At 47.6% G+C, this 18403-nt stretch overlaps 1 protein-coding gene across 1 annotated transcript; it reads left to right on the top strand.

Annotated features, from left to right (window-relative positions):
- Positions 1–5449: 5449 nt before the first annotated feature.
- ACTL6B (actin like 6B) lies at positions 5450–18355 on the top strand. Its single transcript, XM_070411510.1, has 14 exons — positions 5450–5543; positions 5979–6055; positions 6255–6420; positions 6723–6823; positions 12924–13021; positions 13651–13745; positions 13811–13917; positions 14602–14691; positions 14846–14907; positions 15018–15132; positions 15271–15351; positions 15451–15546; positions 15751–15837; positions 18157–18355. The coding sequence occupies exons 1-14, from the start codon at positions 5519–5521 to the stop codon at positions 18235–18237; spliced, it is 1281 nt and encodes a 426-aa protein (XP_070267611.1). The 5' UTR covers positions 5450–5518; the 3' UTR covers positions 18238–18355.
- The last annotated feature ends 48 nt before the right edge of the window (positions 18356–18403 follow it).

The following is an 18403-nucleotide window of genomic DNA, read 5'->3' as shown; positions in this document are numbered from 1 at the left end:
AACCAAACTGACCACGGCTTTGGGAATCTTCACTTGGAGGGTGTAGAAAAGTGGAATGTCAGTGGAAAGAGAATGTGGGGTCCAGATATTTGTGTTTTGATGGGAGCTACTAGAGCAGCGGTTCTCAACCTGTGGGTCGCGATCCCTTTGGGCATCGAACGACCCTTTCACAGGGGTCGCCTAAGACCATCGGAAAACACATATATAATTACATATTGTTTTTGTGATTAATCACTATGCTTTAATCATGTTCAATTTGTAACAATGAAAATACATCCTGCATATCAGATATTTACATTAGGATTCATAACAGTAGCAAAATTACAGTTATGAAGTAGCAACGAAAATAATTTTATGGTTGGGGGTCACCACAACATGAGGAACTGTATTAAAGGGTCGCGGCATTAGGAAGGTTGAGAACCACTGTACTAGAGCTTGTTTAAATGATAATGGAAAGGATGGGTGGGTGAAGGTGGATGAGGGAGGTGAAGGATTCAGAGAGGTAGGGGATGACCAATGAGTGACCAGTATCTCTGAGGAGGCAGAAGCGCTGGAGCACATGTGGAGAACCTGGCTCTGACAAGTAATGAAGCACTTCCTCCTTCCTCTAACTGTTCTTTCTCGGGCTTCTTTACCTTCTTCCCCTCCTCAGGGCATTCTGTAAACCTTGTTTGTGTGGGGTTTTTTTCCCAGGATCCTGACTTCAGCCTCCTCTTCTCACTGTCTGTGCTATTCACTGGTGATTTTATATATTACTGTGATTTTAACTACCCACTAATTGCTCATAATTCTCAAACCTCTGTCTGCAGCCCAGATATCTTTCTTCATGACTTGGTGTATGTCTGACTGCAGACTGAATATCTCCATCTGAATGCTTATGGATAGAGATGTGCTAGCGTCAACTTGTGCCAGCTCGGACCAGCTAACAAGGTCCCATTGTGTACCTCTCTTCCCCACTCCTCCTTGCTCAGTGAAATCATATGTATTGTAGTAACTTATAATCATCACGGTGGACATATTTACACCATGGAAATCAGCAAATGTTTCAGAGCAGGGCTCCTCTTTCTCAAAGAGCTTATTGTTAAAACATTTGCTACACACCACTGTTCTCAGACATCTCACATTCAATATATTCAAAACTAAGTTTATCTTCTTCTACCCCACCCCAGTCTACCCAACTCTACCCTGTCTTTGAATCTCTTGGCCCAGTTAACACCATCCACCCAGGAGCTTCTCACTTCCTTACTGCACATATCCAAAGTATGCCCAACTGGTTAGTACAGTCCAAACTGCTATAACAGAGACTTCAGGACTGTGGGGACACCTCTGCCATCATCAACACTTAGCATCCATCTCTGTGACCAGTGTGGCCCAGGCAGCTTCCACTAGCATTGAGATGAGATTGGGGTGGGGGATGGGAAGCACAAGTGCTTTCCTATTTAAGGACACCACTAACTTCTGCTCAGAAGTTGGCCAGAATGAAGGAAGGCTGGGAAATGTAGTCTCTAGCCATATACTTAGCTAAAACATTATTAAAAAAGAAAAAGGGGAGATGACTATTGATGTAAGGCTAGCAGTCTACACACTGGTGGATACATCTTGTCAATGCTGCTTCTTGTATATTTCTTAAATCCATCTCTCCTGCTGTATGCCAACTGCTATTCCCTTGATTTTTGCCTATTTCCTGGCCTCTAGGATAGTCCCTCTCTAATCAAACAACCAAATAACTGCCAGAGATATCTTTCTAAAATGCAAATTGGATCATATAATGTTGCTGTTGAAAACCATGTGACAGTTCCCCATCGATTTCATGGGAAAGACCGAACTTCTTTGCATGACACGTAGGCTGGGTCTTGTACCCTCTACTCGATCAGAATGCCTTCCATCCCCATTCCAACTCTATTTCCTTGTCAGCTGGAAAAATGCAGGTAATTTTCTCAGGCTTAGTTTCAGTATTGTCTCCCTGACCACACTGTTGTTTGTGCCCCACTGCAATGCTGGCTGCATTCCTATTTCAGCATTACTGGACTGTTTATTTCTGGCCACCTGCCACCCCTGGCTAGGAGCTCCCTATGAAGCCAAGGCACTTGGTTTATCTGGTAGAGAGCTGAAGGAGAGCTCACCAAGCAATGAGCAGACCCTCATAAGAGCCAAATCATTTCCAAGGTGTGGGGTCTGAGGGTCCTGGTCCTACCATCTTTGATGTCATTACCAGGTGCTCAGATTTGGCTTTCCTGAATGTGGGCCTGTAATGTGAGAACTTCCAGTTGGCTTTATTGAATTAATCGTTTAATCATCCATCTTCCAGGATAGACATTAAACCCGGAAGAGTTGCATAAGTTATATAAGCCATTCTATTCCCAGTGTCTATCAAGCACCTAGAGAACATCTATGAAATGAATAGAAGCATGGCAACATTTCCCCCAGGAGCAATACTTTTCACAGTTCAAATCTCAGCTGTCACTTACCAGCTGAGTGACCTGGGGCAAGTCACTTAATCTCTCTATGCCTGTTTCCCCTGCAAAATGCAGGTAATAATTGGGTCATTATGAAGACTAAATTACTCAATATTTGTAAAACATTTATAACAGTGCCTGGCACATAGTAGATGCTTTGTGTTTACTAAATAAAAATAGAGTTCAGGCCTGGCCGGCGTGGCTCAGTGGTTGAGTATCAACCTATGAACCAGGAGGTTACAGTTCAGTTCCTTGTCAGGGCACATGCCCTGGCTCAATCCCCAGGGTATGCAGGAGGCAACTGATCAATGATTCTCTCTCATCATTGATCTGTCTATCCAGCTATCAATCTATCTTTCTTCCTCTCTGAAATCAAAAATATTTTTTTAAAAAATAGAATTCAGGCACGAAAGAACTTATCTTTTGCTACTTTTCCAGTCTCATCTCTCCCTGACAGTGGTCTCTGCCACCAGCTCATATCCAACCCTCATCCTACACTGAGCTCCACATATGCCAGAAATGTTCATGTCTCTAGACCTCTGCACATGCTATTCTCTATGAGGAAGACCTTTCCCACTTTGTTCACTAGTGAACCCCTATTCATCCTTCACAATTCAGTTCAGACTTCACTTCTAGAAGCCTCCCTGGACTCTCAAAGACGGGAGGCCCCTCCCTCCTTTAGGCCTCCATTTCATCCTATTTTCATGTATGTCTGAGCTCCCTGCTACACTCAAACTTCCTGAGAGCTGGGATATATAGTATGCACTGCAGCATTCCCATGCCATGCACAATGTCTGCCACATGGTAGACATAAAAGATGCTTGTTAAATCAATGAATGGATGAATGGAATATATTAATAACCTTTACCTTAACTACTTCCACAATACAATAGAATAGCATGTCGGATCCAATGACAAATGAAGATTGGCCACAGTTGACTTGGCCAAGTCTAGTCCTATAGTTAGCCAACTAGCTTTTCAATTAGCTTTTCCACCAACCATCACAGGAAAATTCACTTATCATTACCAGATAGAGATGTGCTAGATTTCTAACTTATGAATAATAACATTGAAGCCTCAAAAATTCCCCAGGGACATTCTTGGGACCCAACATTTACTGAGTAGTCTTACATGCCCAGCTCTTAGCTAGGCACTTGATTCTGGCATCAGATTAAGTCCTACAGCTGTCCTACAGATGGGAAGAGTGAAGCTTGGAGAGGCACAGAAAGGTGTTATGATACAAAGTCATCTGTCAACTGGCTGATAAGAGATGTGATTTCTAGTCCTGGCTCTTTCCCAGTTGGCTATGTGACCCAAAACAGGGGTCTGCCTCTACATCCATGTAAAATCTAGAGTTGGATCACTAAGGTTTCTCTCAACTGGGCAAGTTTCTGAATGTGAGATCCAGACTGGGGTGGGAGAGGGGGTAGTAGGAACTCACAGGTGAATTTACAGAAGAAGTGAAGAAACATCATTAAATATCAACAAAAGGAGACATGAAGGCCCTAAATAAAATTATTTTCCCCTTCAGTGTCCCTTTAGTTATCACTTCAGCATTTTGAAAGATGAAAACAATGCAGGCGCTAGGAAGTTAAGGGGCTCATCCAATTCATCTGGACCTCAATTTATAGCGGCCAATGACTGACCAAAGGTCACTCAAGAATATTTCAATTTCCCAGCTTTTGAGTAATCTATCTCCCTTATAGCTCATCCCTCCCACTGAAGCCTGGACTCCTCCAATCTGGGGAGCCAGGCCTAGACGTGGAACCAACCCTCAGCATGTGAAATACCCAAGTTGCCAGGGGTTTATCTATGAACCAACTCAAGCCATCTGTCCTTCCAGAGCGGGCATCTGGTGAGCAGAGAACCTTCAGGGGCATTCTTCCATCACATAGTACCCTCTTCCTCTAAACTTAATGCTCCCCCAACCCAAAACAAGTAGGTGGAAGTGCCTCCAACACACAGATGCATTCACATACAGACACATACACACACATGCATACAAGCACACACCTATACACATACTCACATAAGAGTCTCACAGCTGAAACAATGCAGGCACCTTCACCTTCACCTTTGCTATCAAAACTGCTGTGGAGGTGGCTTCATGCCAGGAGCCCAGAAGAATCTAGGAGCCTTCTAGTTGTTTACTTGATAAAGATTTTCTGAGAAGAACAGATGAAGATAGAATAGGGAAAGGAAGCTGAAGCCAGGTTAGCTGAGCACCATGTATGAATGCATACATAAGTGTGCTCAGGCACCAAGGGACAGACAAGGAAAAGAGGGGCCATCAGAAAGACAGAGGTTAGACACCCCCACTCCCCTACATTTCACTCTCCTCCCTCCACCCCACTTCTCCCCCCCTCCTTATCTCATTCAGGCCTGGGTATGGCAGAACCTTTCTCAGGAGCCTGAGGGTGGGTGACTCTCCCAGCCTATGGCACCCTCTCCTTGGTCCCAATTTAAAAAGTAAGGGAGCAGCCCTGGCTGGTGTGGCTCAGCGGGTTGGGCACCATCCAGTGCACCAAAAGGCTGGTGGTTGATTCCCAGTCAGGGCACACGCTCAGATTCCGGGCTCAATCCCCGGTAGGGGGCGTGCAGGAGGCAGTCTTCCGCTCTCACATCATGTTTCTCTTTCTCTCCCTCTCCCTTCCTCTCTCTCCCTCAAAATCAATTAAAAAAAAAAAAAAAAAAAAAAAGGTAAGGGAGGAGGGGCCCCAGCAGCAGTCACCTTGCAGAATCCTGGTCTCCGGATGGCCATGGTCGCCATCTCTTGGGTACTCCTGCTCTCTGCCTGCCTATCCTTCGGGGCCCGTCTCACCGTTCTTGCTAACCACAAGCTAACCGAAGGCAGTGGTGTCTAGCCCTTTAAAGCAGCGGACCCCGGCTGGGTTATTGTCTCTCTTCGTACCCAATCCGCAGTGCTGTTGGGGGTGGGGGATCCGGCCTCGCGATTGGCCGCCCCGCGCCCCGCCCCACCCGGGATCCCGGGAGCTGTCCGGCCGCCTCGGTGCTGATCCCGCCGCCGCCCACGGGCCGCGAGCGGAGCTAAAGCGGGCACTATGAGCGGGGGCGTCTACGGCGGAGGTGAGCGAGCCTCCGGCTTCGTCCTCTCAAGCCTGGTGGGGCCCCACCTGCAGCCCTGCGCCCCGACCGGCGCGACTCAAGCTCTGGGCACCCCGGGGCCTGTCGCCTCGGTGCTCGAGCGGGTCCAGCTCTGGGTTGGGGTCCTGCGCCCCTCCTACCTTCGGTCTTCCCCAGACTCGCGCGCGCACCTGGCCCAACCTCTGCACCCTTCAGCCCACCACCGCCCGGCCCCGACCCCTTCCTTGCCAGCAAAGACACTGGCCTGAACAAGGCCACTGGGCAAGAGGGGACTCGGGAAGCTTGACTCCGGACTCCAAGCCAAGCTCCCACGCGTCTCGGCCAGTATTGAAGGTGGCTCTGTCATGACTTCTCCTCGGAACGATCCAAGGGGAGAGAGTCGGGGTGACCCCCTCACACACCTGTCTCCTGACACAGATGAGGTGGGCGCGCTGGTCTTTGACATTGGCTCCTTCTCAGTCCGCGCTGGATACGCTGGGGAGGACTGTCCCAAGGTGAGCCTTCCAGCCCCTTCCCAAACCCTAGGGCCTCCGGACGCCTCTCCAGGCTCCCCAGGAACCCCGGGCTCTCGGCCCAGAGAGCAGCTTTGCTGAGCGGGAATGTGGGAGTCAACCCAGGGCGGGCTGAGGTCCTGCCGAGGGCGGGGACTGGGGCAGGAGGCTGATCCCTCTCCCCGCCGGTTCACGCCTCCAGGCTGACTTCCCTACCACAGTGGGGCTGCTGGCCGCGGAGGAGGGGTGCGGGCTGGAGTTGGAGGGGGAGAAAGAGAAGAAAGGGAAGATCTTTCACATCGACACCAACGCCCTGCATGTGCCTCGGGATGGAGCGGAGGTCATGTCACCCCTCAAAAATGGCATGAGTAAGGGACCCCCATCCACCGCCTCCTGACACAGACCTGAAGTCCACCCCTCAATCCGGGACACAGCACCCCACACCCATGGAGTCTTCCTTGCAGCCACCCAAGTCCCAGGGATCCCCTCACTGCTTCCCACAGCTGCCCAGTTCCCAGCCCAGTTCCCAGACACCTGGGAAGGGGGGATTGCCACCGGAGCTGATCCCACTTCCCCTCCCCTGGACTTGGTCTTTCCCCTTCCTTTCCTTCCTGTCTCTGCACCCTTGCCTGCCCAACCTCATCTCTTCCTGCTGGCATCCTGGCCCCAGTTGAGGACTGGGAGTGCTTCCGCGCCATCCTGGATCACACCTACAGCAAACACGTCAAGTCCGAGCCAAACCTGCACCCAGTGCTCATGTCTGAGGCGCCGGTAAGTGCCTCCTCCAGCACTAGTCCAACCCTGGGCCCATCATTCATCTCTCTCCTCAAGCCTCTGTCATCAATCACCCATCTCAATTTTCAGACTTTCCCTCCAACCACATCTTCTTCCTTCTTCCCTGGTTTGGTCTCCATCCCGCTCTCTCCTCCTACTCTATCCACTCACCCTTCCCCCAGCCAGCCTTATCCACTTTTTTTTTTTTCTTGTAAAGTCCTTTTTTGAACTTTTAACTTAAAATTTTGTCAATGCTATATATGCACATAAATAATCAATTTTCTTTATAAAGTATGTTAAGGGAAAAAATTGCCATTTATACTCTCTTTCTCCCATTTACCTTTTCCAGAGGCAGCTGCTTTTCTCTCTTTTAGCTAATTTTGTCATTTTCTTTCAAATCACTAACATACTTAAAATGCTACTTGTGGATGTTTTAGTTTTAGGCATTATCCATGGATTTCCAACTATAGAAAATGAGCATTTAGCTCCTTTCCTCCCCCAGCCCACATCACACATATTTGTTACTCCCGCCTTTAAAAAAAATTTTTTTTTAATTGATTTCAGAGAGGAAGGGAGAGGGAGGGAGAGATAGAAATATCAATGATGAGAGAGAATCATTGATTGGCTGCCTCCTGTACGCCCCCTTCTGGGGATTGAGCCTGCAACCTGGGTATGTGCCCTTGACTGGAATCAAAGCAGGGACCCTTCAGTCCGCAGGCCGACACTTCATCCACTGAGCCAAACCAGCTTAGGGCACTCCCACCTTTTAAAAAGTATATACTTTTATTGATTTCAGACAGGAAGGGGGGAGAGAGAGATAGAGAGAGAAAGAGAGAGATCAATGATGAGAGAGAATCATTGATTGGCTGCCTCCTGCATGACCCCTACTGCGGTCGAGCCCGAAGTCAGTAATGAAACATGACTGCCTGGTTCATAGGTCGATGCTGGCCCAGCACTCCCACCTTTATGTACAGTTGTATTTTAGGTTTTTCTAAGATCAATATTCAGTATTTACACTGTTATTATTATGTATACTAATCAGGGCTGAGCCAGGCAATAAACTATGGTTACTTTTCCTTTCCTGCACAACCTTTTGTTTTTCCTAGAACTGAAATTGTCTTGATGTTTATTTTGCATAGTTTCCTATCTACTTAATAGTGTGACTCTAGCCCCGGTCGGTTGCTCAGTAGTGGTTAGAGCGTCAGCCTGGGGACTGAAGTGTCACGGATTCGATTCCTGGTCAAGGACATGTACTTCAGTTGCAGGTTCCCTAGCCCTAGTAGGGACGTGTGGGACACCTGTGGGAAGCAACTAAGTGACGTGTCTCTCTCACGTGGATGTTTCTCTCTCTCTCTTTCTCACCCTCCCTTCCACTCTCTCTAGAAATCAATGGGAAAAAATATTCTTGAGTGAGGATTTAAAAAAAAGTGTGAACCTAAATTATTCATCATTTATTTATACTTTTCTCAATAAATTAATTCCTTGCCCTAGCTAGTTTGGCTCAGTGGATAGAGCGTCGGCCTGCAGATTGAAAGGTCCCAGGTTCGATTCCAGTCAAGGACACATGCCCATGTTGGAGGCTCGATCCCCAGTAGGGGGCATGCAGGAGGCAGCCGATCAATGATTCTCTCTCATCATTGATGTTTCTATCTCTCCCTCTCCTTTCCTCTCTAAAATCAATAAAAATATATTTTAAAAAATAAAATTCATATGGAAATCAAGGGACTCAGAATAGTCAAAAAATCTTAAGAGAACAAAGTTAGACAACACATACTTTTAAAAAAATTAATTACTTTGGCATTGTGTCAGTTTCATCTTCTTGAAGAAATCTCTTCAAGAATCCACTGATTTGCTCCACTTTGGACTGGTTGCCTTCTACACAGAGAACACAGCTATCATCCTGATATCTCCCTTCACCATCATTTTAGGGAATCCCTTTGCTTCTCTCCTATGTTAAAAATCCTGTTTCCTGCATCTCATGACTACTTTTTAAAACATGCTTTATTATTTTCATGGAACACATCCTCCAGTAATTGCCTTAGAAAACTCACAGGAAGTAAACTTTCTGAGACCTTGCGTGTCTGATCTTGTATTGATAGCTTAGCTAGGCATAACACTCCAAATTGGAAATCATTTATCTTCATAATCTTGAAGGTACTTCTCCATTGTTGTCCAGCTTCTATTGTTGCCACCCAGAAGGCTGAAAATATCTAATTTCTGATCCTTTGATGTAATTTTTTTTCCTTTCTGAAAGTTATAGAATTTTCACTTTGTCCTCAGTGTTTTATAATTTCACACTATTATATTGGTTTATTTTCATTAATTGCTCTAAACCAGTGATTTTCAATCAATGTTGCCACAAGAATTTTAAAAACATATAATACCTAAGTATTTAGTCAGAGTCACTGACCTCTTTTCCCTTAGATTGTCAAATAAATTTTTAAAAAAAATTACAACAGCCCTAACCAGTTTGGCTCAGTGGATAGAGTGTCGGCCTGCGGACTCAAGGGTCCCAGGTTCAATTCTGGTCAAGGGCATGTACCTTGGTTGCGGGCACATACCCACTAGGGAGTGTGCAGGAGGCAGCTGATCGATGTTCTCTCGCATCGATGTTTCTAACTCTCTATCCCTCTCCTTTCCTCTCTGTAAAAAATCAATAAAAAATATCTTTAAAAAATTACAACAGCCAACACTCATTCAATGTGAATGAATCAAAATTACACTTTTTTTGTCATATTGGCAAAAAATATATTTTTGGGTGTGCTTCAGAATTTTAGTAATTAGCTTATGTGTGCTGTGAAGTGAAAAAGGTTGAAAATCACTGCTCTAGACACTCAGTATGTCATTTCAATCTAGAAACCTGTGTCTTTCAATCAGTGAAAAAAATAATTCAGTAATTATTTAATTCAGTAATTTAAATTACTTATTTATCTCAATTTTCTCTGTTCTCCCTTTTGGGAAGTCTTATTATTTGGATTCTACACCTCTTGAACTGGTTCTCTAATTTTTGTATTTTTTCCCACCTTTTCATTTTCCCCTCTAATTTCCAAGATATTCCCTCAGCTTTATTATTTTTTAATAAGTACATGGGTACACAAAGTGGGGGCAGATTTTTAAAATTTTTATTGCTTCCAGAGAGGGAGAGAGGGATTAAAATATCAACGATGTGAGAGAATCATTGATTGGCTGCCTCCTGCACGCCCCCTACTGGGGATCGAGCCTGCAACCTGGGTGCCTGACAGGGATTTGAACCATGTTCTCCTGGTTCATAGGTTGACCCTCAACCACTGAGCCACACAGGCCAGGCTCAGCTTTATTTTTTAACCCTTCTATTGATTTTTTCATATCTGCTCCTGTATTTTTAATTTTCAGGAGTTCTTTTTTTGCTACACAAATGCTACTTTTTAGAGCATCCTATTCTTGTGTTATGGGTGCAATATCATCTGTTAACTCATAAAGGATATTATAAATTTTGCTTTTGAAAGTTTTTGTGTCCCTGCATAATTTTGGTTCTCCTAAGCTGTTTCCCTCCCCCCCCCCCCCCCGCCTGCCCTTTTTTTGGGTTCTCTATCTCAATTTATTTTATTTTTAATTTTTAATGTTTTTAATATATATATTTTCATTGATTTCAAAAAGGAAGGGAGAGAGAGAGAGAAATAGAAACATCAATGATGAGAGAGAATCATTGATCAGCTGCCTCCTGCATGCCCCACACTGGGGATCCAGACCCGCAACCGAGGCATGTGCCCTGACCGGGAATTGAACCATGACCTCTTTTTTTTTTTTTTTTTTTTAGATTTATGCAAATTCTTGTTTGTCTGCTTATGATTAAGATCGTGGACTAAGCCCTTGCCGGTTTGGCTCAGCCAATAGAGCGAAGGACTGCGGACTGAAGGGTCCCGAGGCACATTTCTGGGTAGTGGGCTAGATCCCCAGTAAGGGGCGTGCAAGAGGCAGCTGATCAATGATTCTCTCTCATCATTGATGTTTCTCTCTCTCTTCCTCTCCTTTCCTCTCTGAAATCAATAAAACTATATTTTAAAAAAGAAAAAGAAAAGATGAGTGACTAAAATGCTGATAGAGCCCTAGCTGGTTTGGCTCAGTGGATAGAGCATTCCATTCTGATCAAGGGCATGAACCTCAATTGCAGGTTCAATCCCCCGCCCTGGTCAGGACCCTTCCAGAGGCAACCAAGTATTGTGTCTGTTTCACATTGATGTTTCTCTCTCTCTGTGTCTCTCCCCTTCCCTTCCACTCTCTCTAAAAATCAAGAGAAAAAATATCCTCCAGTGAAGATTGACCCAAAAAATAAAAGAAGCTGATAGAAAGCTGTGTGGGGTGGGGGCTATGACCTTTGCTATAGGTTGCTCTGACTGGGATGTCTGTTAGGCAGCCTCTGATATATGGAATCTTGATATCTTTGATGTAACTCACAGGAAAGATTTCCATCCTAAAGATAGGCCTGGCACCAGCATTCTAAGAGCCAAGTGAGAGAATAGGACTGATGTTCACCATATTCTTCCACTTTTCTCCTGAGTTAGGGTGAGCAATAGCCCAGTAATATGGAATTGGGGAAAGAGTTTAGGATCTGTTACTTGAAGAGCTTTAAACAATCTTATTTTAGCTTTCCCTTCACTTCCACTTCCAGAGATACCTGAAATGACCCATTCCTGAGCCCTGTGAGGATTCTGCAGTTTAACACAGGTTGTTTCTGATTTTTTCCACTACTTCCTGAGTCAGCATTCTTGGATCTGTGAAGTCAGTTACCACTCACCTATCCGATCTCCAATCTTAGAAAATATGGTGCTGTTTTCTCCTTTCTTATTTTTCCCAACCTTTGAGGACATCTCTCTCTCTCTTTCTCTCCCTCTCTCAGCTAACATTAACCTTTTTGATGTTAACAATTTAATACATTCACAATGTTGTACAACCATCATTTCTATCTAGTTCCAAAACATTTTCATCACCCCCAAAAATAATCCATTTTCATAAAGCCATCTCCACTCCTCCTGCCCCAACCCTTGGCAACCATCAATCTGATTTTTGTGTCTATGGATATATCTATTTTTTGTTTTTCATAGAATGGAATCATACAATATGTGATATTTTATGTCTGTATTTTTTCACATAGCATAATGTTTTTGAGATTCATTCATGTTGCAGTATATATCAGCACTTTGATTTTTATTGTGGCTGAGTGATATTCCATTGTATGGATATACCACAATTGGTTTTCCTATTCATTCACTGATGAACATTTGGGTTGTTTCCATTTTGGCTATTGCTGATAGTGCTGCTATGAATAGTTGTGTTCAAGATTTGTTTGAGTACCTGTTTTCAGTTCTTTGGGGTCTATAACTAGGAGTGGAACTGTTGGGTCATATGGTAATTTAATGTTTAACTTTTGGAAGAACTGCCAGTTGTTTTCCACAGTGGCTGAACCATTTTACCTTTCCACCAGCAACTTACAATGGTTTCAATTTCTGCACATCCTTTCCAACATGTGTTGTTTTCTGTTATTGGTTTTTTCCTTCAAATTATTATTACCATCCTAGTGGGTGTGAAGTGGTATCTTATTGTGCTTTTGATCTGCCTTTCCCTAATGGCCATCGGCATTGAGTATATTTTCTTGTGTTTGTTGGTTTTTGTGGGTTTATGTCTTCTTAAATTGCCCCTTGATTATAGTTTTGCTGGGATCCTGGAAGGGAATAAAATTAGATGTTTGTATTCAATCCACCATTTTACCCAGAAATAGCTCCAGCTTTCTTACCTCTGAAATGATTAGAATGGGGAAGAAGAGAGATGTATTGGGGGCTAGGAGGAGCCTGAAGTGTGTATATTGTACAATAAAGAACACGGGCCAGGAGTCAAGAAACTATGACTTGAGTCCCAGCTCTACCATGTAACCTTTGGCAAATCACTATCTCTCTCTGAGTTTTGTCTTCTTCACCTGAGTTTGGATAGTGGTCTTTACACTTCTTTATAGTTCTCACATTGTAAAGGTCAATGTGGGTTAAAGGGCCGACCTCGTGTGTGTGTGTACGTGCATGGTCTGTGCCTCTCCATTCCTGAGTCCCCTCCTGCACTTTCTCCCCAGTGGAATACACGGGCCAAGCGGGAGAAGCTGACTGAGCTGATGTTTGAACAGTACAACATTCCTGCCTTCTTCTTATGCAAGACAGCTGTGCTCACCGCGTATCCTCTGGGCGGAGCTGCTCTGCTTGGGTGGAGGGCCAGAGAGGGAGTGTAGCCTGCTGAGCTAGGGGTTAGGCTTGATTCTATGGAGATAAGGTCCTGGAGGGGCAGACACCCCCATGAACCCCATTAGTACAGAAGGCCCCAGTGGACTAATGCCTTGGACCCTGGGGTGGTCAGTCAGCAGCCACTTCCATTTCCTGGATCAGGTTGGGCAGAGAGAAAGTTGGGCCAAGTAGGGGCTGGGGCTGGAGAGAAGGCGTATAAGACACAGGCGTTTCCTTCCCAAACAGCTAATCAACATTTACTTTTTTAAGGATCTGCCTTGCATGGAACCCTGTGCCATGCACTGGGGCAATATGGCCCCTAATTTCAAGGAGCCCATAGGACATAAAACCAAGACTAAAGACAGGCTGGGAGCTCAGAAAGAAGGACAAGAGGAAGATGTTGTGAGTCAGAGAGGGGAAAAGTGACAGGTCTCAGGAGCCTTCCTCCAGCAGATGGGTCGCAAACAAGGAGAAATTTGCAGACTGGGAATGGGCTGTATCTCAGCATAGCAGAGGTCAGACCTGGGTCCCTGCCCCCTCATTTGCTGCTGCTATCTCTTTGACCTGCCTGTCCTATGCCAGCTTTGCGAACGGACGCTCCACCGGCCTGGTACTGGACAGTGGGGCCACCCACACCACGGCCATTCCAGTGCATGATGGCTACGTCCTGCAGCAAGGTGGGGTCTCAGCAGAGGTTGGGAGTGCCTTGGGAGGCCAGGCTCTGACACCTCTCCCTTCCTAGGCATCGTCAAGTCACCCCTGGCAGGGGACTTCATCTCCATGCAGTGCCGGGAGCTCTTTCAAGAAATGGCCATTGACATCATCCCACCTTATATGATTGCTGCCAAGGTGGGGCCTCTGTGGCACCCTGGGCCCTCACTTTATGTCTGTCGACCCATTATCTCATTAGATATAAGAGCGGGGAGCAGCAGGGGTCCTCATAGGACCCTGGGTCCAATTTCTCAATTTACAATCAAAGCATCAGAGATTCAGACAGGCTGAGGGCCGTGGCCTCGGTCACACAGCCAGCTGATAGCACGAAGTGAAGGGCCAGTGTGATGAGTTCTGGGGTCAGTTTCAAGGTCTGTGTCTACCATGTGTGACCTAGAGCATGAGACTGAAGTTCCCCGAACCTCATTTTCTTCCCCTGAAACGTGAAACACTACATAAGGCTGCTGTGTCAAAGGACATACTACATGCAAGGGTCTGCCTGGACCACCCCATGGAACATGGCTCAGTAAAGGCTGTTTCCTTAAGGTTCTGGTCTCCCACTGCATTCCCTATTCCCTCAGCTTTCTCTGACCCGGGTCTTTCAGATCAGCTGTACCAATTGCATGGGTGGAATTTGTGGGAACAGGCTCTCCCCACTATCCCTCCTCTAACAGGGATGGAAACACCTTTTGTGGGCCTCAGAGCAGAGAGCCCAGTGCCTGTTAGCTGCAGAGCCAATGAGTGCTGGGAATGTAGGTGTGGTCAGGGTGGGCTGGGCAAGTATGGGATGAGGAAGGGTGCTCATAGGCTGTACCCCCACAGGAGCCCGTGCGGGAGGGCGCCCCACCAAACTGGAAGAAGAAGGAGAAGCTACCCCAGGTTTCCAAGTCTTGGCATAACTACATGTGCAATGTGAGACCCTGGAGACGACCCCCCAAAACACCCCTTCCCTAGCTGCTTGTCCCCTGCATGCGTAGACAGGAAGGGACAGGGGCCCTGCAGGTGGGATGGGGTTGTGGAGGTATGAGGAGCGTGGCCAGCCCTCACTACCTCCCTGGGTTCTCAGGAGGTGATCCAGGACTTCCAGGCCTCTGTGCTGCAGGTCTCAGACTCTCCCTACGATGAGCAGTGAGTGGGGCCCACAGCTGGGGGTGGGAAAGAGGGCAGGCCTGGAGCTCAGGGGGCTCCTAGGGTCCTTTGCGATGATCGAAAACAAAGTCTTGCTCCTTTCTGGGCAGGGTGGCTGCACAGATGCCCACTGTGCATTATGAGATGCCCAATGGCTACAACACAGACTACGGTGCTGAGCGGCTCCGCATCCCTGAGGGCCTGTTCGATCCCTCCAATGTCAAGGTTGGGCTGGCTGGAGGGCACTGTGGTGGGGCTGGCTGGGGTCCCCCGATGCCGCGGTGTGGGGGAGGCTGGGAAGGGTCACAGGAGTCTGGGGAGAAGGGGCAGAAGGCCCAAAGCCCAGGTCACCTTTCTCTGCAGGGCCTCTCGGGGAACACCATGTTAGGCGTGGGCCATGTGGTGACCACCAGCATCGGCATGTGTGACATCGACATTCGCCCGGTGAGGCCCAAGCCTTCAGCTGGGCAAAGGGGCCCTGGAGAAGTGGGGAGACAGGGACGGGCTGTTCCCTGTCTGCTCACTCCTCCTCACTGCTCTCAGGGCCTATACGGCAGTGTCATTGTCACTGGTGGGAACACACTGCTTCAGGGCTTCACTGACAGGCTCAATCGAGAGCTTTCCCAGAAGACCCCACCGGTAGGAACCGACCCCCAACTAGGGCCTTGACTCCAGTCCTGGTTTAGTTCTTCAGGACCAAGTCCGTCCTCCTTCCCAAACCTCTAGTGTTCTGGCCACCAGAGCAGACCCTTCCCCCTGTGGCTCCCCAGTCTTCCCCAACCCCAGCCCTGTCCTTTCCCAGAACCCAGGCGTCCGCTTCCCCAAGCCCTTGTTCTCCCCCAGAGCATGCGACTGAAACTCATTGCCAGCAACAGCACCATGGAGCGCAAATTCAGCCCCTGGATTGGAGGCTCCATCTTGGCCTCACTCGTAAGTGGGAAGGGGTCTGGCCTGGCTCTGACTGTGGGAAAGGGACAAGCCCAGTGTCTTGCCTGCCTCCTCATTTATTCATTCAACGAACATTTACTTTTGAGAAAGGGCAGGCATGGTCCCAGAAGGGTTAATGTTCCACAGGACACAAATCAGGGAGCAGATGCCATGAAGCTAGAGTGGTTGGTTGGGATGAGATTGCTGTGGCCTTGTGTGCCAGGGTGAGGCACCCTCTGTAGTCAGCAGACAGGAGACACTGAAGGTTTGGGGGAAGCTTAGGTGACAGGCACAGGCATGTTGGAGAAGACTGTGTCTTTAAGAATCCAGTGTGAGCTGGACCCAAGGGAAACTTGGAAGGAGGCTATATTGTCCTGGAGTCATGGGTTGTATTGGGGATGGGGTGAAGAACAAGGGGCAGTTAGAGAAGGAGGCAAGCAGGTTGGTCTGGGGCAGCAGGTGATGAGTTCAGCTTGGACCTGCTGCTGGAGCAGAAGCAAGATACTGAGCAGGGAGCTGGAGAGTGTCAGCCATACAGAGGGGACATCGATGGAGGGGGAGCCCCCGGAGAGACAGAAACAAGGGTCAGAAAGGCAGGGCTGAGCATGTCAGCCCCACACCGTTATTGTGGGCTTCCTGTGTGCCGGAAGTGTACAGACAGCTTGACACAGTCCCTGCCTCCATGAGCAGGGACAGTCTAGAGGCCAAGACCATTAAACAGGAAGTCCTCACAAAGTGTGAGGGTATTCCTTTAAGGAAGGACCTGATCCGTTCAGGGATCATGAAGGGCCTGTAAGGAGCATTCAAACTGAGATGGGAAGACTGAGTAAGAACTCATGAGGTAAAGAGAGAGAGAGGGTGCTTGGACCATGGACAGAGGCAGGCAAGGCCAAAGGCAGTGAGCAGACACAGTAGACAGTCGAATTATAATTTACGAAGCTCACTTGGGCCCAGTGGTCTCTACTATGATTGGAGTTTGAGAAAGGAGTAGGTATTAAGGGGTGGATTTGGGAGCTTATCAGAGGTCCGACTGACAGAATGTGGACACTATTTCGATACAAGAAGCAAGAGGGAAGGGGGTCTAGGATGAGGCCCAAAAGGACTGTAATGTGAGTCACATATGCAATTTAAACATTTCTAACAGCCATATTTAAGAGTCCAAAGAATAGGTGAAATTAAGTTTAAAGAATATATATTTTATTTAACCCAGTATATCCAGATATAATTCCAATGCATGATCAATATAAGAATGATTGAGCTATTTTACATTCTTTTTTTTCTGGACTTTGTCTTCCATATCCGGTGTGTATTTTACATAGAGCACATTTCAGTTCAGTCCAGCCACACTTCAAGTGCTCAATAGCCACAGTGGCTAGTGACCGCTCTATTGGACAGTGCTAGGAAGCCAGAAAGACCATAGAAACAAGTTTGGGCCAGACCTGGGGGAAGATAATAAACTCAGTGGTGGACACGCTGAGTTTGAAGTTCTGAGGGACACTCAAGAAAAGGTACCCAAAAGACAGCTAAGCATTTGGCTCTGTTACTCAGCGTGGAAATCTGGAAGGGAAATGGAATATTGGGGGAGGGGTGGGTTTTAGCTCATGAGAAGCAAGGGAGTGCATGAGCTGGTCCAGGAAGCCTTGTTCTGTGAGCCAAGGAGAGAAAAAGGGACAGAACCATGGACACAGGCATCAACTTTCAGGCAGAGACAAAGCAACCATCAAAGAGAAGAGACAGTCTGAAATGCCCAGGGCAGGAGACCCTGAGGGGCAAGTTTCAGTAGGGGTGGGGCACCAGAGTGGAGACAATTCCATCTCAAGTCAGGAGGTGCAGGAATGGTGGGTGAAAGATTTTTATTGGGAATGAGGGAAGACTTGACCAGTTTGTAAGGCCTGATGGAGTGATAGGATGCCTGGTGGAGATGGAATGTGTGCATAAACGTGTGTGGGGTGGGGGTGGGAGGTGGGGGCGTGCTGGGTGCTGGTTGGTTGGCCTGGGGCTGTAAGTTCCACCACCCAGCTCAAAAACAGCGCCTGGCCCAGGGCAGACGGTGCGAAATTCATACTTGTTGAATGAATGAATCAACACTATGGTTGACCGGCATGAAGGAGGGTATTCGCCCCCAGAACATGAAGGGGTTGGCGGGATGATGGCGCGGGTAGGGGTTAGGGAGGCCGTTGCCGGAGGGAGGTGGGACGGAGGGGAGGCCAGGAAGAGGGTTTCGAGGGGCTGAGCCTGCACTGGGGGAATGTGGGGAAGGTTCCCCGCCGCCCCCGTTCCTTCAGGGCCCCCCTGACCGCCGATGTCGTCCCCCGCACCCAGGGCACTTTCCAGCAGATGTGGATCTCCAAGCAGGAATACGAAGAAGGCGGGAAGCAGTGCGTGGAGCGGAAGTGCCCCTGAGGCCTCCCCAAGTGCAGAGAAGACCCCTAACCCCCCAACTCCGCCCCCGCCCTGTCGCCCCCTTCCGTCCCCGCCCCTCTTGTCCTCATAGATTGTGATGTTTCTGGGTTTAAAGGAGTAAAAATGTTTTAAGAAAAATAAATGTTGGCCTCCTTGGCGGTGGGGA

The sequence above is a fragment of the Myotis yumanensis genome, unplaced genomic scaffold (assembly GCF_028538775.1).
Source record: "Myotis yumanensis isolate MYYU_CA2020_CCGP unplaced genomic scaffold, mMyoYum1.0.hap1 SCAF_4, whole genome shotgun sequence".
Classification (NCBI taxonomy): domain Eukaryota; kingdom Metazoa; phylum Chordata; class Mammalia; order Chiroptera; family Vespertilionidae; genus Myotis; species Myotis yumanensis.
This window is presented reverse-complemented; position numbering and strand designations above follow the sequence as displayed.